General features: G+C 38.7%; 2 protein-coding genes across 2 annotated transcripts; both read left to right on the top strand.

The window, feature by feature from the left end:
- Positions 1 to 285: 285 nt before the first annotated feature.
- gpr156 (G protein-coupled receptor 156) lies at positions 286 to 19378 on the top strand. The gene is made up of 10 exons (XM_042002728.1): positions 286 to 500; positions 4233 to 4385; positions 9313 to 9440; positions 9532 to 9667; positions 9747 to 9857; positions 11641 to 11766; positions 11957 to 12052; positions 12830 to 13066; positions 13671 to 13829; positions 16779 to 19378. The coding sequence occupies exons 2-10, from the start codon at positions 4245 to 4247 to the stop codon at positions 18129 to 18131; spliced, it is 2487 nt and encodes an 828-aa protein (XP_041858662.1). The 5' UTR covers positions 286 to 500; positions 4233 to 4244; the 3' UTR covers positions 18132 to 19378.
- Positions 6864 to 9061, top strand: LOC121650914 (nuclear factor 7, ovary-like). Its single transcript, XM_042002729.1, has 2 exons — positions 6864 to 6982; positions 7404 to 9061. The coding sequence occupies exon 2, from the start codon at positions 7406 to 7408 to the stop codon at positions 9038 to 9040; it is 1635 nt and encodes a 544-aa protein (XP_041858663.1). The 5' UTR covers positions 6864 to 6982; positions 7404 to 7405; the 3' UTR covers positions 9041 to 9061.
- Positions 19379 to 19456: the final 78 nt, after the last annotated feature.

The following is a 19456-nucleotide window of genomic DNA, read 5'->3' as shown; positions in this document are numbered from 1 at the left end:
TCTTTCCACTAAAACAAGCGCTGTTTTTCAGCCTATTTATTTACACTGCGGACAGATAGGCTATGCCGCCCTGTTTGTCCCATATGCCACCAAGAGTCCCCAGGGGCCTCTCTAACAAGCTGCACCCACACACTATCCTGTTCCACATGGTCACATCACAGTCTGGAGCTGGGAAGCTAACGAAGGAGAGAGGGAGCACAATCACCTCCTATCCCGATACACACACGCCTCCTCCCTCCCTTCAAGCTCATATGGAAACTGCAGCGGACTGGTGTTGAACTTTGCCTGAGTGACAGGATCCTCTCAGACTGACAGTTTTGACGGCAGGATGAACTCGTAGGATTCTTTCCGAGTGTGCCGCCATCGGAACCACGTAGCAATGCTGGATAACTCATGCTGTCATATTTGGTCAGTTTTTATCACAGCTTTTTTGAGTTTTGAGCGATGGAGTTTGGTGCGGAACGCGGCGATGGGATCCTTTTTGCGCTTTGAAGACCAAGGTTTGCACCCCGTACCTTTTCTTTTATTATCTCTTTTCTGCTACATGTCTTTTCTTTCTCAATTTGATTCGGGTTTGATTGGCAAATTAGCTGTTTTACCGCAGATATAAAGTGATGCAGCTATGCGTAAATGTGGAGGCTGTCACCAAACAGAAGCAAAACAGATATAGGCTACTGTGCGGCTGATTGAAATCACTCATAAAATATGCATTCTTTCCAATTAAATGCTTTTAATATTAATTTAACGGCATTTGGGCCTAATAAAATATTTCTAAAGATGAGTTCCTGTGAACAGCTACAATTTTGTTGCACAGTGTACCCTGAAATGCCGTGCGCCAGGCCCAAATAAGCATTTCTCTGCCAGTAATTGCATTGTAACACAGATTAAGGAATAAACTTTTAAACGGATTATTACATCAGAAAGAATGCTTCAATACTGGCCTCTAAACCGGTCCCTAGCTTGGATCCAGCAGTTGCCGCTCTAATCTTTAAAACTTAATGATTGACAGCACAATGAATGGCTTTACTCAATTTTTATTAACTCCCCAAACCACGAGTCTTTTCTGTCTTTCTCGGCAAATTAGCCTGTTGGAAATAAATGGAAATATACTACCTAATAGGTTATTACATTTAGGGGAAACTTTGGCTGTAACAGAGCAAACGAAATGAAGTGAAAGCTAGGCCACAAAATTAAGCCCGTCCCACATCCACCAGTAAGTCAGGTAATAGTTGTGGTTAGCTCTTAAAACTTCAAAAGACACTCCTCATGACTATTCTGAACTGTCAAAACATGTCCATAAAATCCAAAGCAGCTTGAAGTTGCTTACTTTTCTGCTACCACAGTGACCCCTCCCCACACACACACAGCTGGATGATGGCAGACCTTTGATGACCCCTGCATGGTGGCCGACTCTCATCCATATTAAAACCTATGGAAGCAAAGGCTTGAAAAGCTAGAGGAAATGCCTTTCTCTGCCGGCTTTTCCTGCAGGAAGAAACTGGACTGTGATCTAAACTTGGAAAGTGACGACAGGACATGAACAGGAACTCCAGACATTTCCCACATATGTTGCCTACAGGGGTTCTTTGTTCTGGTAACATCATTAATTTAGCTGAAGTAGGTCACTTGATCATTAAATTTAGGGTCCTATATAGAAAAGAAAAAATCGTTATGTCACATAGGATATACTCTTATATTCCCACACTTTTTCTCTTGGTCCTCTAACTCAGCTAATTCAGGTATGTTAGATTGTCTTAGTCATTCTGCAGACAAAGACAAGACATATGATTTTTATTAAACACTCACCTGTCTGCTAATTTGTATCAATACATTAAATTGTCTCGGCAGCATGTAGCTGAGTCACTGTAGCAATTACAATGAGCAGACTCTAGTCTGGTTCCAGCTCAGAGTATCAGGTATGTCTCATAACTGAATCTCCAGCATGTCAGTGCAGCTTGGTAAAGCCTCATAAAAATGCCTGTGGCAAAGATGACAGAATGTTGTTAGCTGGTAAAGTTTACATCTTAAGTCTCAGACGCTTTATAACCGAGCTGATTACAGTTTATGTGGCTGTCAGTGAAACAGTAAATGAAAGATGATGCGTATTGCAGCTGCAATACTTTCATTTTCTCTGTTGCTGACTGTGGCGACGTGGTAAAAAACTCAGCATCAGTAAAAATACACAAGTAGGTTTGCTGTCACACAAAGATATATGCGTCTCTGTGTGCTGTTCTGTGATTAAAAATTATAATCAGGCATATTTGGTTTTTATCTTGATTTAATTCCAATTTGTTTACTAAACTTGTTGTTCTAAGCAAAAGTTCTTCCCCTGATATTTTGCCATTAGTGAAGCGTCAGATCACCTCAACGTCTCCATCACTCCTGTTGTCAGTCAGAGCACCACACTGTGGTGGACAGAAGTCTTACAACTATTTATTAAACAAGCCTGTAAATACAAGTAGGACTTCACATAAAGCTCTCTTGTGACTTCTTTTCTGGAGTTTTTGTAAACCATATCATCACTGAGATACACTTTGATTCAGACATAATAAGATACTGACAGTTTAATTTAAATTAATTTAATTTTTCTTGTAAAAATGTATTTAAGTCACAGCCAAATAAAAATTTTTTTTTTTTTTTTTTTTTTTTTTTTCAACCTTTATTTAACCAGATAGAAAAAAAACCATTGAGATCATGATCTCTTTCACAAGGGTGACCTGGCCAAGAGGTCTGCAGCACGTCATAAACAGACAAACAAAACAGTATGAGAACCAAAACAAAGAAACAAAACAAAATTAAAACATACAATATCACCAGAGCAATAGCATTTTCAAACACAGAGTGTGTGTACCGTCCAAGCAATTCAACAACAGACAACGAATTAAGATTTATAACACAGGCACTGTCCAATAGTCTCACTCTGTCTGTCCTTTAATATAGAGTGGAAAGCTCCAAGAGGAATAATTTCAAGAAGTTTCAGTTTGGACTGTAGAGTGTTTCATGCTGTGGGGGCAGCAAAGCTAAAGGCTCTTTTTCCAAATTCAGACCTTACTCGTGGAACTGATAAAACAAGTGTAGAACAAGATCGCAAGGCATAGCTGCTGCTTGTTTTCTGCAGTAAAGTGCACAAATAAGGAGGACTCAAGCTTAAGAGAGCCTTATAAATTAGGGTCAGCCAATGTGCATACCTACGGGCACTCAGAGAAGGCAAGACTGATTTTGCATATCATTAATCTGAGCAGTTTACTTTTATAACCTTCTTCCATCTGCCTCTGCCTTCTATCACATCATCCATAAATGCTGTTGACCAAGTGCTGATTAAAGTCATGTGTAACTACATCACCACAGTGCTGGAATGTGTTTTACACTAAATTTTAAACATCGTTCACATTCCCATCCCTTACCCTCACATATTACTTCCCTTAAATCTGATGTAGGTTCATCTCATTGCAAATGTCTGGATATATCAAGATATTTTATCCTTTTTTTTTCTGTGTAAAACCCCTGTATTATCTCTGTGATGTCTTCTTTTTATGGTGGACTTGAGTAGTGATTAGTCTACCTCCTGGAGAGTTTTCTTCCCGTGGCAGATGGGTACTTTTCATGACATTTCAGGTCTGCAGCTGGTGTTGCAGAGCTCTTAAAATCTTCCAGGCTGCAGATTTATACAACTCCTAATGTTCTTTTTGTCCTTCTGGTGGACGTATTTTGTTTTCACCATGTGATTATAGGTGATAGGCTGCCTTTCAAAACCACATTAGCTACACAACTTGTAACATGAAAATACTTCTGAATATTTTTATCTATATATTTTTTTTTACTTGAATCACAATACACCATTTTTTTGTCAAGTAACCAAAGCGACAGTTTTAATTTACAACCTTGTGTGCTAAATGCCCTTTTATTAAGGATCAGCAGCACATGTGTGTAATGTAAAACAGCTGACTGAAATTAATATAGCTGTATATTATATTAAATACACTTAAAACTAAATGAAGGAAAAACACTTTTCAATGACCATAACAAAAATATAGCTGTGCAAAATGCAAAGATAAGATACTTTAAACTCAAAACACACATTCTCCCTCATTCTATATTGCATATGATAAAGAATCGATATATTTTAACATCTCAATATATTGCCTTGCCCTAATATATATATATATATATATATATAATGTGTCTTCATATCAATACAGTAAGATCAACCATGTCTTCTGATTGGTCCGCAGGATGTGTATGTGATGGTGGACAGACTGGGGCAAGTCATGGAGCCTGAGCTAAACTGTAGCTCCCAATGTGATTCCCCACTTTGCTTCATCCAGTATGGATTCAGCAGGCAGGACGGCCTTGACATTCTGCAGAGACTATGCAGTCTCAACACGGTAATCTCTTTCTCTACAATACATACATTCATACACATACTCATCATGATTCCTTTATCAATCACAAGTCTGCAGTTATGATACCCATACTATATTTTGGGTATCCAGATGCCACATGTGGTTGTGCATTAATTTATACAGTATATGTATACACACATTTTACACATATGTGCAGTGCTGACATAGTTTTCTTTTAGTCAAGCATGGGCGATCAATGGAGTAATTTGGTCCCTTCAAACATTTAAAGAGTAAAAAAAAAAAAATCCTACGTTCATCAGCCACAGATTAATGCAGATCCTCCCAGTGCTGTCAAAAAGAAAATCTCCCATCCGTTGGTGCAGAGTCCTCAAGTCCCCCTGACTATCATTTGGTTTCAAGCACCAAGTTGCTAGTAGTAGAATATCTAAGTCCTCTAAGCTGTGCGGTTTTGTAACTGATCAAGGATTAAAATTAGGGAAATATGGAGCCCGAGTCAATGCTTTAAACTCAGTCATGTTTTTCAAAGCATACCTGAACAATTTTTGAAGGTTGGCAGGGAGTGTTATCCTGAATAGAAAGCCCACTTCATTTGCATCATGATGGGTTACAGTTTAAAATGACAGTATTAGTATTTGGTTTTAGTTGCGTTAGTTTAAGTCCCCAGACTCTATTTTAAATATTTGTTTTCATGCTTTTGTTTTCATCACTGGTTTAACAGGTTTGGGTTTTGAGCTCTCTGAAATGCTTGTTTTCTTTTTTTTTAAGTCACCATGGCAACATGTCTAGGTACTACCCTGCACATTGACAGATAACACCAAAGAGGCACCCTGGGCATTAAAAGCTGACATCAGCTGACCAAGTGTCTGTGTGATAAGTTAAGAGTGAGAATGGCTTGAAGTGGAACATCCAAATAAATACAAGACCCAAGGTTTCAGAGCAGGAAATTTACTGGATCCCTCCCTACTCTTTCATACTTTATCTCTTCCCAAGTAAAGGATAAACTCCCACCCTTTAGTCCACCTAATCTAAAACACAAATCTAACAAAATGCAGTGATTTGCAAATCATGTTTACATGTGAATTCATATTGACATAAGGGAGCTTTAATCTGCATGGATGGCACAGTCGATTGTGTTCACTGGCAGTAATTTCTGGACGTGTTGCTGAGCCCATGCAGACATTTCAAAGACAGAATCGTACTTGTTTTTAATGCAGATTTTCAGTTGTGTCCCTTGTGCTTAGAGATGTCTTCAGATTCTCTGAATCTTCAGATAATAATATGACCTGCAGATGAAAGAATATTCTAATAGTTGTATTTTAAGGAATTTTTTTCTGAAACAGTTGTTTTTCAATGGCTGAACCTCCTCCATCTTTACTTCGGAGATACTCTATCTCTCTAAGGTGCTCTCTTTACACCACATACTTATATTACAGACCTGTTGCCAATTTACTGTCACGAATGGAGGTGAAGGTGAGGACCCAAATGCAGGCAGGAGGCAGAACTGGTGCAGGTAAAAAGGTTTATTACCCAGGAACTCACGACAGGGAACCACAGACGACGGGGATAAACTCCAGAGAACAAAAACCAAACATGACAAAATGAGGATCTGACAATGAATGACTGAAAACCGGGAGTACTTATACACAGAGGGAGTAACAAGACACAGGTGAAGTGGATGACTAATCAGACCAGGTGAACTAACGAGGCAGGAACAGAAAACCACAGGAACACAAGAGGGAAAACCAAGCATGACAAAACTGAAAACTAAAGCATGAACATAAGAACTACAAACCAAGAACATGACCAAACTAATCATGACAAAAACCAAAATCCTAAACAATCAAAACACCCACCAAAACCCAGAAACCGTGACATTTACATAATTTGGTAGATATTCCTTCATCTCATTCAGGCTGAAAAGAGTTGAAAAGAGCAGTTTTCAACTTTTTTTGATATGTGTTGTTACCCTCAAATTCAATACAAGCTGATATTTTTATGAAGTAGTCTCATTTTCAGCATGTGAAATGTTTCCTGTGTTTTACTTTGAGTAAAATATTGGTTTATAAAAGTCTTTTTTGCAGACTTTATCAATTTCATCATATGAACATTCTTCAAAACCTTCTTATAAAGATCATCACTTTCACCAGTGTGTATACAACTGTTCCATTAGTTTTTATTTGCACATCCTCTTCATTTTTACTGGATGGTTGCTGGTATTACTTATTTAATTTTCCCAACAAATTTTTCAAATTATTTATGTTTTACCTTTGCACTGCCTTTGTTGTAGCTGCCAACTGTTTTGTACATCACATTGTGCTTATATCTAAGAATTGCACTCATACTTGCTTGGTCAAATTGTGGTAATATTTCACTGAAGGTAACAGCTGAACAGTAGAGATCGGGTAAGGCAATGGGGATGCACTCCTTGAAGCTATGTTTAGCTTTGCCTGTGTTACTGATGCCTTTCGGAGAAGAGAGAGCAGAGATCAAAACAGTGAGGCGGGTAAGAGGAAGTATAAAGTGACTTCCCAAATAAAAAGCAAAGTAGTGGAGACGCTCTGGAGAGAAACACAAACAGGCCTTTCTTTCTTTGCTGCAACAAACACAACAAAAGCAAGGTGAGTTATCTTTTTGATTTCTTTCATGCTTTATGATGATAATAATATGTATCATTTGGTCTCAAAGTGTGTCTAATATCTTCCCGTAAAGGAAGGGAAACTAAGTCCTGCTTCACTATTGTGCTATTGTGACAAAATGTTTTATAATGCACCATTTACTTTTACTCAAATTCCTTACAGTCCCTCTTTATTAGTCTGTGTTGTGCTTTACTGACATGAAAACTGTTTGGCTAAAAGGAAATACCCCTTGATGAAATGTAACACCATGCAGTTGTTGCTATTTGTGGATATAAACAGCTCACAGGGCACAAGTGTTTCTAAGCCTGATAGTGTAGGGGAAAGACAAAAATACAAGGAGCCAAGCCAACTTATTCCATAAAATCCCACCTGTTTTTTTCTTTCTTTCTGGATGTGTTCCCAGATATGGCTTCTGTTGCCAGCGTCTTGTCCAAGGAGCAGCTTCTTTGCCCCATCTGTCTGGATGTGTTCAATCAGCCTGTCTCTACTCCTTGTGGGCACAACTTCTGCAGGGGCTGCATACAGAGATACTGGCAGACCAATAATCTGCCGCAGTGTCCTATGTGCAAGCACAAGTTTTACAAGAGACCTGACCTCAAAGTTAACACCTTCATATCAGAGGTGGCCTCTCAGTTCAAGGAGTTTGGAGAAAAGAAGTGTGAAGATAAAACAGGCTGTACAGGAGACGTTTCTTGTGATGTTTGCATTGGAAAGAAAGTGAAGGCTTTAAAATCCTGCCTGGACTGTTTGGCCTCATTCTGTGAGACTCATCTGGAGCCTCATAATGTTGTAGGTGCCCTCAAGAAGCACAGCCTAATTAACCCCATGATGAACATGCAAGACAGAGTATGTAAGAAGCATGAGAGCCTGCTGGACCGGTTCTGTAATACTGATCAGATGTATGTGTGCCGTGTCTGCGTTACGACGGACCACAAGGCTCACAACACTGTTCGTATAGAGGATGAAAGCAGAGACAAGAGAGTTCAGATCGGAAACATAAATGCAGATTTGCAAGAAATGATCCATAACCGGCTGCAGAAAATCTGTGAGATAAATCAAGCCGTTCAACTCAGCAAAAGAAACACAGAAAGAGAGAATGAGGACAGTTTGCAAGTCTTCAACAAACTGCTTCAAGTTGTTCAGAAAGGCCAAGCTGAAGTGGCTGAGGGGATAAAAGCGAAGCAGAAGCAAATAGAAAGTGGAGCCAGTGAGATTATAATAGAGCTGGAGCAGGAGGTCCATCAACTGAGGCATAGGACTACGGATCTGGAGCAGCTCTCACACTCCGAAGATGATCTCTACCTTTTGAGGAGCTTTCCTGCTTTCTCCACCATGCCGGTCATGAAAGACTGGTCTGAGACCTACGTAGAAAGTGCTGAACATGTTGGCACAGTGAGGCGGGCGGTGAGGAGAGCCATGTGTCAGCTGGAGGAGACAGTAAAGGCGGAGGTGAAGAGGCTTTGTGAGACTGAATTTAAGCGGGCTCAGACATGGGCTGTGGATGTGAACTTGGATCCTGACACAGCACATCCCAAACTGGTGCTGTCTGAAAACAAGAAACAGGTCTATCATGGTGATCAGGCTGCGAGTCTCCCTGACAACCCAGCGAGATTTTACCCTTGTGTAAGTGTCCTGGGAAAGGAGGGTTTCTCCTCTGGCAGGATCTACTATGAGGTCCAGGTGAAAGGGAAGACAGAGTGGGATATTGGAGTCGGACTTGAATCAGTCAACAGAAAAGGAGGGAATTTGCTGAATCCTGAAAGAGGCTTCTGGACCCTGGGGATGAGAAAGGATGGAAAATACTGGGCACTCGGCAGCCCTCCTGTCTGTGTGCCACTGGTGGAGATGCCCCAGACAGTCGGGGTATATGTGGATTTGGAGTGTGGGCAGGTTTCCTTTTACAACCCAGATTCTCGCTCTCATATCTACACTTTCACTGGATATACGTTCAGTGAAAGGCTTTTCCCCTACTTCAACCCCCGACGAAATCATGGCAGGGTCAACTTGGCCCCTCTTGTCATCTTGCCTGCAAAAATCTGAAATTATTTTTTTTTATATCTTTTTCTGCTACTTCAGTGCTTTCATATATTTTTTTATTAGCCAAAAAAGTATAAACCTGTTGTGTGATGTTTGTTTCTTTGTTTTCTCAAATAAACTTCTGAAAGCAGAGATGAATCTGTGCTTCCTTTTTTGCTTTTGCATCTATTATCATTGAGACTTGGAAACAAATATAACACTAATCATGTAATGCACACATATGAGCTACAGCTATGTGATTTTAAGAGGTTGAATATTCATATGTGTGTGTCCAGCTGGCATTGGAGCTCCCAAAGCACTCCCTCTCCCCAGTGGTAAGTGCTGTTGTGTGGACGCTGCTCTCCTGTGGCATCCTGTTGGCATTCTGCTTCCTCTTCTTCACCCTGCGCTTCAAAAACAACAGGTAGAGCATGAACTGGAAACTTTACATAAATGTTACATAAACCTAAAAAGGTAACAGAAGACAATTTAATATGGTTATGTCATATTATCAGGATAGTGAAGATGTCCAGTCCCAACCTGAATGTCCTGACTCTCTTCGGAAGTATCCTCACTTACACCAGCGGCTTCCTGTTTGCCATCGATGATCAAGCATACTCACTAGGTGGACGATCTACAGCTGTGCTGCATGTAAGCGTCGATATTACTCTTGAAGATCTATCTGAGTTATGGTATTGTAAAATAATCTTATGGCGTGGTCTCCTTTTAGGCTCGGATGTGGACGCTTTGTGTTGGCAGCACCTTGGTGTTTGGCCCAATTCTGGGAAAGACATGGAGATTGTACAGAGTGTTCACTCAGCGAGTACCTGACAAAAGAGTGGTAGGCATGCATGCTCCTCTGGTTACCCGTTTGTCTTATCTGTTGTCAGCATCCAAAAACTGAAACCTTGCATCATACTTCTGTCTTTGTGATCAGTCATTATATGGTCGGCCCATTCTTAGAATGAAATGTGTATAAAGGGCTATGTCCCACATGTTTGAATTACAGTAATGTCACAACAATGCAATACAAAATTATAAGATGGTAATGTTTTTCATTGCTATTTTGCATTAATATTTGGGTATAACCATGATTTTTTTATGCCAGCCACTAACCAAACATGATGGACAATAAAGTAAAAAAAGTAATAAAGTTAATTTTGTGTCAGTTTTTCAGCTTTTATTGGTAAACTTTAATTTTGAGCAATGATCAAACATAGCTGCTTCACGTTACAGCGTGAGACTACAATATTATTCTGCCACTCTTCACAGATTATTCTTGTCAGCTGTTCTTTGATGGAAGGTTTTTGTTGCACAATCATACAGTTTATAGTATTATAAAGGTGCTCTTGTCAGGAGACTGAATCATAGCAATTTCTGGTTTCTTCCTCTAAAAAAATGTGAGAATGCTTTCATGTAGAACCTTTTAGACGTCTATGCTCATCCAGGCCAATATTGGCACACTCCCACCTAATGTTTGACCATCTGCATCATGGTCACTGTGGTAGGCTAAGACCATAAAGTATATAGTATAATAGATGGACATGGCGAGAGTTATTGTTTTAGAGTTTGGTGCAAGACTTGGTTTAATCCAAACAAGTTCACTTTTGGTTTAGTTTCTATTAACTCTATTTTTTTTAAAAGTTGACTTTAGTTAGTAAATGATTGGGCTTCTTTTCACTTTTTCTGGTAGAATAAATCTTGCAGTTTTGTGTTGTAGTGCTGGCAATGGTTTTATATTATCCATAGACGGACATAACTCAGTATTCTTTTTACTGAATGAGTGTTATTATGAAACCATTTTCCAATATTATTCCTTATCCTTGTATGAAATCAGAAGCATTTAGCTTTCTGACTTTTTTTAAACAAGGTCATCTAAACAGCAGAAAACATATGGTGTCTGTTTTTAAGACAGGCACTGAATCTTCTGTTGCTTCAGTATGGCTCTCCTCATACATTAATATCTCATTAGTATCGCTTCATCAGTGCTGCAGCTTTATTCCAGCAGTAGAAATGACCTTCTAATGCTTTTTAAAAATTGGTTTCTTCTTTATTTTTGGTCTCAGAATCTGATTTTCAACTTATTTAGGCAATTTCTTATCATGTGGAGCCATCTTATATCAGGCAGAGAACAGGCCAAAACAGAGAAGACTGTGCTGCTCATGGGCTCTTCATGACGTTGTCTTTATTAGGAATTACTTGTGTAATCACATTTGTTACAGAATTTGAAAAAACCAAAAAAAAAAAAAAAGACTTACTTTACTTACTTAATAAGTTAAGATTGTAATTTAGAGTTAAAATTGTGTTTAGTGTCTTATATAAAAGATTAAACACAATACATCAACTTCACATAATGCAGTAGCACAATAAATGTAATACAATCTAAATCATTTAACAACTTACTGATATACATGGGTGTACATGGGTGTTTTGTTTCACACAGTGAGTGGATATTTCACTGTGCTGTACAACATTCACTGACGTTTGAAACACCATGCACTTACAGTGACAGTTTCCTCATTTGACATAAAAACTTCTCCAACGTCAAGTCTCGGCTCCTAGATGAAAATGCTGTACAGATGAAAGGAGTTTGTTTTACATTGTGGCCTCTTGTTGTGTCACAGATCATTCGAGACATTCAGCTGATTGGTATGGTGGCTGTGCTGATCCTGGTGGACATACTTGTTCTCGCTGCCTGGAATCTCGCTGACCCCATCCGGTGTTCACGATCTGTTGGAGCTGTTGTCAAGGTAGAATAAATATGAAGCTGAACTTTTTAGACTGCAACAGTGTGAGGACTATTTAATCGGAATACTTTTCACTGTCAAATGATTTGATTTGCATTAGACTGCAGGAAAGTTTGATTTTGTTTTTCCTCCTAATATAGTTGTCATACTGTTTAGTTTAAATTCTGATCATGCATGATTTCCACTGGTGTAGGTGGTAGAAAGAGACGTTTCCTACTCTCTGTCTCAGCTGGACGCTTGTTCTTCTGTTTACTCAAACATGTGGATCATCATTATTGCTGTCCAGAAGGTACGTATTCTTTTCTCAGTCTCTTTAATATCGCCATGCATTACATTAAAACACTGCTGAGGGATATTTTCTCATCATCATGTTATATTTATTGTTGGTCCCTTTTCTTTTGTGCTTTTTGTATACTACAAACATACATTATTCCACAACAAATCTGGGTATAAATATAGGTTTAGGTTTTTTTTTTGTTTGTTAGTTTTTTATTTTAGTTTTCTGAAATATTTCTTGAATAAAACATTATCAGTAAAACTTTTCAATGATTTTTGTCAACTTCCACAACAGAAAGTTGAACACTGGCTATAGTAAGGTCCTTAAATTTATGTAACTTGTTTTCCTTTTGACATTTTTAGTGACACTTTTTATAAAAGATTTTCTTAAAATTTTCATTATTCTATAAACCAGAAAACATTGAAAATACTGAAAAATTCCTATAAGTTGGTGTATGAATGTATAAACAAATTCCTTTATTAACCTGTAGAATATAATATAAGAGGATTTATTGAATTTCACCATATAGCATATGGATGATGTCCAAACATGTATATACATGTTGGATGAAATATACTTTTACACATGCAAATTATGCATATTCGTATTAAATATGCTTGGACTTGAATAATTATCTAATTGAGAAAATTCTGTAAAATTAAAAATCTAAAAGGGCTTTTTTTCTTAAAAGACTGTACTTTGAAAAAAAAACAACAAAAAAAGGATGAAATTACAAAATAAATAAATAAATATGTTTTCTCAATATGTTTCCTGCCCGTCCCACTGTAGGGCTGCCTTCTCCTCTACGGCACTTACCTGGCTGGACTTACCAGCAACGTCAGCCATCCTCCAGTCAACCAGTCTCCCACCATCATAACTGCCATCACTCTGGTCACCTTCTCCTCTGCTGTGGCCATCCCTGTGTCCATCTTCCTGCAGGCCTGGCCCAACCTGGTCTACAGCATTGTGGCTGGAGCCATCTTCATCTGCACGCTGGCTACTAACTGTGTGCTATTTGTGCCCCAGGTTTGAAACAAACACCAACATATTAATGAAATTACCCCTTCCCCCCAAAAAGACTTTGTTCACTTTATTAAGTAGAAAGATACTAGTTGCTCATTTTGAAGTGTATTCAGGAGACCTTTATTATTCTTGGAAAAACACCTCTGGCATTTCCGTGTTTCTGGTGATGACATCACTGTTGTTAAACAGCACGTGAGAGGAAACTTTCCATCAGACAGGCAGAAACAGTAGGTGGACAAACATGACAGACAGATGGATGACAACTACATGCATGTCTTTCTTGTTTTGTTTGGATAAAACTAATAAATACACACCTGAAGTTTCTGTAAGTGTGTCAGTTTTCCATGTCTGTCAGTAGAGCATGAGTCACACAGAAGTTGCCTGTTTATGACTCTCTAAGAGTCTGACAGAAGATGTATGTTACAATAAAGGAATGCACCTTCAGTGAGGAGGAAGGAAATATTTGAACAATGCGCTCCAACACACCTGTAAAAAAAATGTCCTGTCAATGTTTGCAGCTGTTGAGAGTAATTTATTTCATGCTAGAAAGCAGTATAACATACGGTTTTCTTATTAAGTCTGAAATATCTAACTTGTCACCTTACAGATGGCCCAGTGGCGGCAGTTTGAAGAGGATCAGAACAACCCGAGTCAGATGGCCAAGTATTTCAGCAGCCCCAGTAAGAGCCAGCCATCTGTGTACAGCCAGGATGAGATCTACTACCTGCTGGGAGAGAACAGCTCCATGAAAAAACTCCTCAACGAGGTAATGTATTGTTCATTATTATTTATTTCTTTTTCTACCACTGAATTAAAGTTTGATTTCAATTTTCATTTTTATTATTCCTGGTAATCTCCGCGCATAGATAGCTCATGGCTAAGTGTGGACATAAAGTTTGAAATAAAACTGATTATGCTGAGGATTTCTGGGGGGAATAAAAGTAAAAAAAAGACATTGTGGCTTAAATTAAGTGCCCCACACTGCAGTCTTTATACCCACATTAATGTCACCTGTTGTTGTTGTTGATGGTTGTTACTATCTTGTTCTGTGGAGTCAGAAATATGACCATAATTGGAGAAGAGGATAGAGAGGATAAATTGTATTTATTTAAGTCAGTTAAAGCCATATGCAGCTCAGGGATACTACACTATAATGCATTTCTACATTTGTGAATTGATCTGGGGACATTCTATTAAACAGAGTGGGCTATCTTTTTGACAAATTTTGTGGTGTGGACCATCCAGGTAAATAAAACAATATACAAACTTAACAAAAGCCGTTTACAAGAGAGCCCTTGGGGCTCTCACACACCAAACTGAGGTGAGGAACCACCAGCGGTGAGAGGCCCCCTGCTAGATCTCCGGATGCTGCCAGCATCTAAACAAAGAAAACGGCTCTTGAACACACCTGCAAAGACAACATCATGTCAACCATGATGTTAAATCTGTAGCTGTGCAAGAAGACACAGCTCACCAGTGCACAGGGGTCCAAAGAACAGATATTATACTGTAAGGGAAAGTAGAAAACAGGATAATAATAATAAACATAAACATAGCCACATGTGCTTCGTGTTTTTCGGAATATACAGAGCTGGTTTTTCTTGAGTCATGATTAGAAGTTGGTCTTCAGTTTCTTTACTCTATATGGTCATATTATTGTGAAAGTGTTGCTTGTTTTACAGAAATAAAGATTACAAATAATAAGAAATTGATATGGATGTGTTTTAAGTTGGTCGTCTAAATTCTCCTGCACTCGTTTGCTGCACTAAACATGGTGAAGATTCTCAGTCATCCAGATCATGGTAATCCTAAGAGCTTGAATAAAAATAAAAAGGCCAGCTGCTTTCAACTCAATCTCTTAGGATTATGCTGATCATCCAGTCAGAGTAGACACTTTCAGAGAAAGATGAGACATGGATTCTTCAAGTGGACTCAGCTGAAATAAGACAGCAACAGAATCTGACAATGGTGAAGGGGCACACACACCATACAAATGTTTGTTTTTTTTCATATAAATGGCAGTCAGATCCACCAGTAACCACTTGTCAAAACAATGTTTGTAATTCGGTTGTTGTACAACATCATTAGAATAGATTTTGAATTAACCAGTCAAGATTAAGTCAAAGTCTTGACTTTCAGCTTTAATTTTCTCTTTTTCATTAAAAAAATCTACATTGTTTTAACTGTTTGGATTAACAAACATAATTTCATTAAATTTAATATTTGGATGCAAATCACCTACACTTGCACATGCTTGAAATCTGAAACCCATGGCCATCACCAAATACTACTGTTAAGACTCTTTGCTGTGTTAACAGCAGCTTGTTTAATGGTCTTTATGCCTGAAAATGTGTCTTGACTATATAAAATATGATGGATGCTAAGTTGGAGTTCAGGTAACCCTGAGATCTAGTGTCTTTGCCACTAAAAGATCTAGTTAGATTTTTTTTTTCTTACTTATTGTAACATTTTTGGGACGACTACAAAAATGGCTGTTGAATTTACTCTTTGACGCACAAATCTACTTAACCATCTCACCAGGAGTCTATAGCCTGATCCAAACACTGATCAAATGTATTGATCAAATTAAAGGTTGGATGTGCCAGAACTTTATTCAATTAAATGAAGACAAAACTGAAATGGTAGTTTTTTTTTTTGGAGCCAAGGAAGAAAGATTAAAAGTCAGTACTCTGCTTCAAACAGCTAAATTCAAAACCAACAACAAAGCCAGAAATCTGGGAGTTGTCATGGACTCAGACCTGAATTTTAGCAGTTATATTAAGACAGTTGTGAAGTCAGCCAATTATCACTTAGAGAATATATCAAGGATTTAAGGACTGGTGACTCAGCATGATTAGAAAAACTTGTCCATGCATTTATCTTTAGTAGACTGGACTACTGTAATGCTGTCCTCACACGTCTCCCTAAAAAATCCATCAGACAGCTGCAGTTAGTCCAGAACGCTGCTGGTCCTCACTAAGACCAAGAAAGTAGATCATATAACCCCAGTCCTCAGATCTTTACACTTCCTGTCTGTCAAAGAACTGACTTCAAAATCCTGCTGTTAGTTTACAAAGACCTGAATGGTTTAGGACCAAAATACATTCAGGATCTTCAGGTTTGTTATGTACCAACCAGATCCCTCAGGTCATCATGGTCAGGTCTACTTTCTGTTCCCAGAGTCAGAACTAAACATGGAGAGGCAGCGTTCAGCTTTATGCTCCTCACATGTGGAACAAACTCCCAGAAATCTGCAGGTCCGCTGAAACTCTGCAGTTTTAAATCAGGGTTAAAACTTTTCAATTTGCTGCCTTTTTATCAAAAATACTTAATTAATTCTTTAGATCGAAACTTAATTTCTTGGTTTTTATCTATTTTATTTTAGCTTTTTTTTCTGACTTTCTCTAATTTCTTTTACTTCTTTTTAAAGTGTGTTTTTAATGTACTTTTTAATGATTCTTCTGCACCCAGTTGTAATGCTTTGAATTGTCTTGCACATGAAATGTGCTTTACAAATAAACTCACCTTGCCTTAAAGTTAAAAATCTTCACTTCAGTAACATCTTGAATTCAAATCCATTGTTGTGGTTTATAAAAACAAAATTAATAAATCAATAAATCGACTGCTTGACTTCTTATTTTGAAAAGGCAGAGAACTGATGTTTTATTTGTATGTTTTCAAATGTTAATACTTCTCTTTTTTCTCCAACTTTTAGAAGAATGCTGTGATTGACAGTCTACAAGAACAGGTTAACAACGCTAAGGATAAACTCCTGCGACTCATGACAGCAAGTCAGCCCCTTGAGGACCAGGACATGGATTCCTCCGCCACTAACCTCAATTCCTCCTCCACTCAGACCACCGAGCTTACATCAGAAGGCCCCTCTTCCTCTTCTAGATGTCAGAGAAATGCTGAATCCAGACTCTCAGCATCTCTTCTCTCCACAAATCTCATTCCTGCTCTTGCTTCAAACGCTGTCACAGTGCCCCCTGAGCCTTCCACTGTTCCAAACTCCTCCACTCTTGTTGCTGTTTCTGCTCCATCCCCCATCCCTGAGGATATTTATGTGAGTGAAACTCAGAGAAATGTTTCCACCTCTGGTCCTGCAGACACAGAAACAGCTGAGCCCAGAGCAGGGGAGGATCTCCAGCAGCTTATACCCTTCAAATTTCCTGGCAGGACAGCAGAGGAGACGGTTCACTTTGTCACCTCTCTCCAAACCTGCAGAGGACTAAAAGCCTCTCAGATAGAATCACTTGCCAGTCATAGTGGTCTAACCCTTCAGACAGGCCAAAATGGCAGACCAATTGGTTTTGTTAGCAGTGAACAGTTGCAGGAGATCCTCCAGGAGCTGAGCGTGGATGCAGCCACAGAGACCACCCTTCGATCTCCCGGTCAAACATCCAGGGCATTTTCCCAGCTAAAACTGAACACACTGTCTCCTCTACCCCCGAGGTCACCCTGCTCCCCCCATCCACCTCTCCTCTTCCACTACCCAAGCATCTCCCCCTACGTGATGAGAAAACGACGACCACCTTTTCACTCCAGCAGAAGAAGCTTGGCTCCTCCGTGCTTCTACACAGGCTCAGAGGTTCCTAGCTGCAGAAAGAAAAGAAACACCTGTGCGCAACAAAATCCAGAGGCTGAGACTGTAGATGAAACACTTCTCCGTGTTAACAACAGTGACCCTGAGGTAGAAAAGAAGGAGGCGGAGGAGAACGATAAGGATGCAGGCGGGCAGGAAGTAAAGAGAAAATGTCAAAAATGTCTTTCAAAGTCTCACAGATGTTGTGCAGCTCTACATGTTGCGGAAGATGGTGGCAACAGTGAGCAACGCCATCAACACATCAGAGACTCCAGCGGATACTGGGACTCAGACTCCAGCAGCTCAACAGATTATTGCTACTACCACCGACCATACTGCGACTCTTGCCTGCAGCGAGGCTCGCTCCTGTGCTCAGACAGCTCCTCAGACTCCTCCGACAGCGAGTATGAGGACTATACAAGCCTCTACTGCTCCCCACGCCCCGTGGTGTTCAAAGATGATCTCAAACCCACTTTTGTATAAATAAATGTTTGCTGGGTTTAACATATTGTATTAGTCAATTTTAACCACTAAAATACAGGTTCTTATAAAAATTATTATAAAAAGTTAATATGCCTTAATGATGGCAGCTGAATTGACTGTATGCTTTAACAGGGGAGAGTTTTCTCCTTCTGTATGAAGACGACCTTCTTGAAAAGTTGTGGTTCAAAAACGCAAAATAGTTGGATATATATTTTATTACAATTACTTATAACATTATTTGTGAACTTCCTTTGTCCACCCTACTTGAATTTATTTTTCAAAATGGGAACAGTAAAGATAAAATCAATAAAAGATAACAACAATTTGAGAGGAAAGTAGAAAAGATAATATATAGCTATTGTGAAAATTTTGTATTTATTTTCATATTTATTTCTTTTGTTGTAATTATTTTATGGTTTATTGTTTTGCACTGACATCCGGATTTCTTACAATGACTTGTACAATGCAAAGATTTGCTTTAATTTACTAATTTCCTCATTAGCATTTTTGTAGTATTTCTAATTTATTGGACAATGTGTTCTCAAACTATCATAACGTCCTATGTCAATGCCAGCCCTGCCTCATTAATTAATATTTATATGTAAAAGTCAGAGTTATTTGAAGTGTCAGCCACAAGTTTGTGAGTCTATGTTTGTGTGTGTGAGAGAGAGAAAGTGACCTGCTGACATTCAAATTTATATAAAATCTTACCTTTTTTAAAAGAATTACCAAACAAAATTCTGTTCATTCGGCATCTGCTTAGTATGAATCACAGTTTGAATGCCACCCTTGTGCAGGACCAAATAAAGAGTCAATTTATGCTTTAATTGAGCCCAATACCAAAAAAGGGCTATCAGATTATTAGAGTGATCATGTAAACAGCATCATTTGACATACTTTATCAGATAACAGCTGTTATCTGGTTTTGAAAAATCAGATTAACTCATCTAGATTTTGAACACAGTACATCGATGTGCACATATACCTGTACTTCTGATTTTTTTTAATTCTTTTATGTCTGCACGTGTGGAAAAAAGGAGAAAAACGGTGCACCATGGAATGCAGAAAGAGGATGGATGTGGCCAATGAGACTTCACCCATCCTGAACGACTGTTTTAAAACCTCGAGATTTGTACTTTGGTTGTTGTCTTGTTCCTTCTTTGAATGTTCTTTGAATAGCTGTCACTTGTCACATCTCAACCACCTCAGCTCAGACTTTTCACACAATGAGCTGTCTGAAGTCTACATAAAATAAAACTTTAAATCGCTTGTGCATTGGCTTTAGTTTTCAAACCTGAGGGCTAATCAGCATTTTATAGACAGTC

Source organism: Melanotaenia boesemani, chromosome 12, assembly GCF_017639745.1.
Source record: "Melanotaenia boesemani isolate fMelBoe1 chromosome 12, fMelBoe1.pri, whole genome shotgun sequence".
In the NCBI taxonomy this organism is placed as follows: domain Eukaryota; kingdom Metazoa; phylum Chordata; class Actinopteri; order Atheriniformes; family Melanotaeniidae; genus Melanotaenia; species Melanotaenia boesemani.
The sequence above is the reverse complement of the archived record's forward strand: the minus strand, read 5'-3'. Positions and strand labels throughout refer to the sequence as shown.

Coding starts and splice junctions, on each gene's coding strand:
- LOC121650914 (XM_042002729.1), top strand. CDS start 7,406: ATGGCTTCTGTTGCCAGCGTCTTGTCCAAGGAGCAGCTTCTTTGCCCC.
- gpr156 (XM_042002728.1), top strand. CDS start 4,245: ATGGTGGACAGACTGGGGCAAGTCATGGAGCCTGAGCTAAACTGTAGC. Junction 4,386..9,312: donor GACTATGCAGTCTCAACACG/GTAATCTCTTTC, acceptor GTGTGTGTCCAG/CTGGCATTGGAGCTCCCAAA. Junction 13,830..16,778: donor TGAAAAAACTCCTCAACGAG/GTAATGTATTGT, acceptor TCCAACTTTTAG/AAGAATGCTGTGATTGACAG.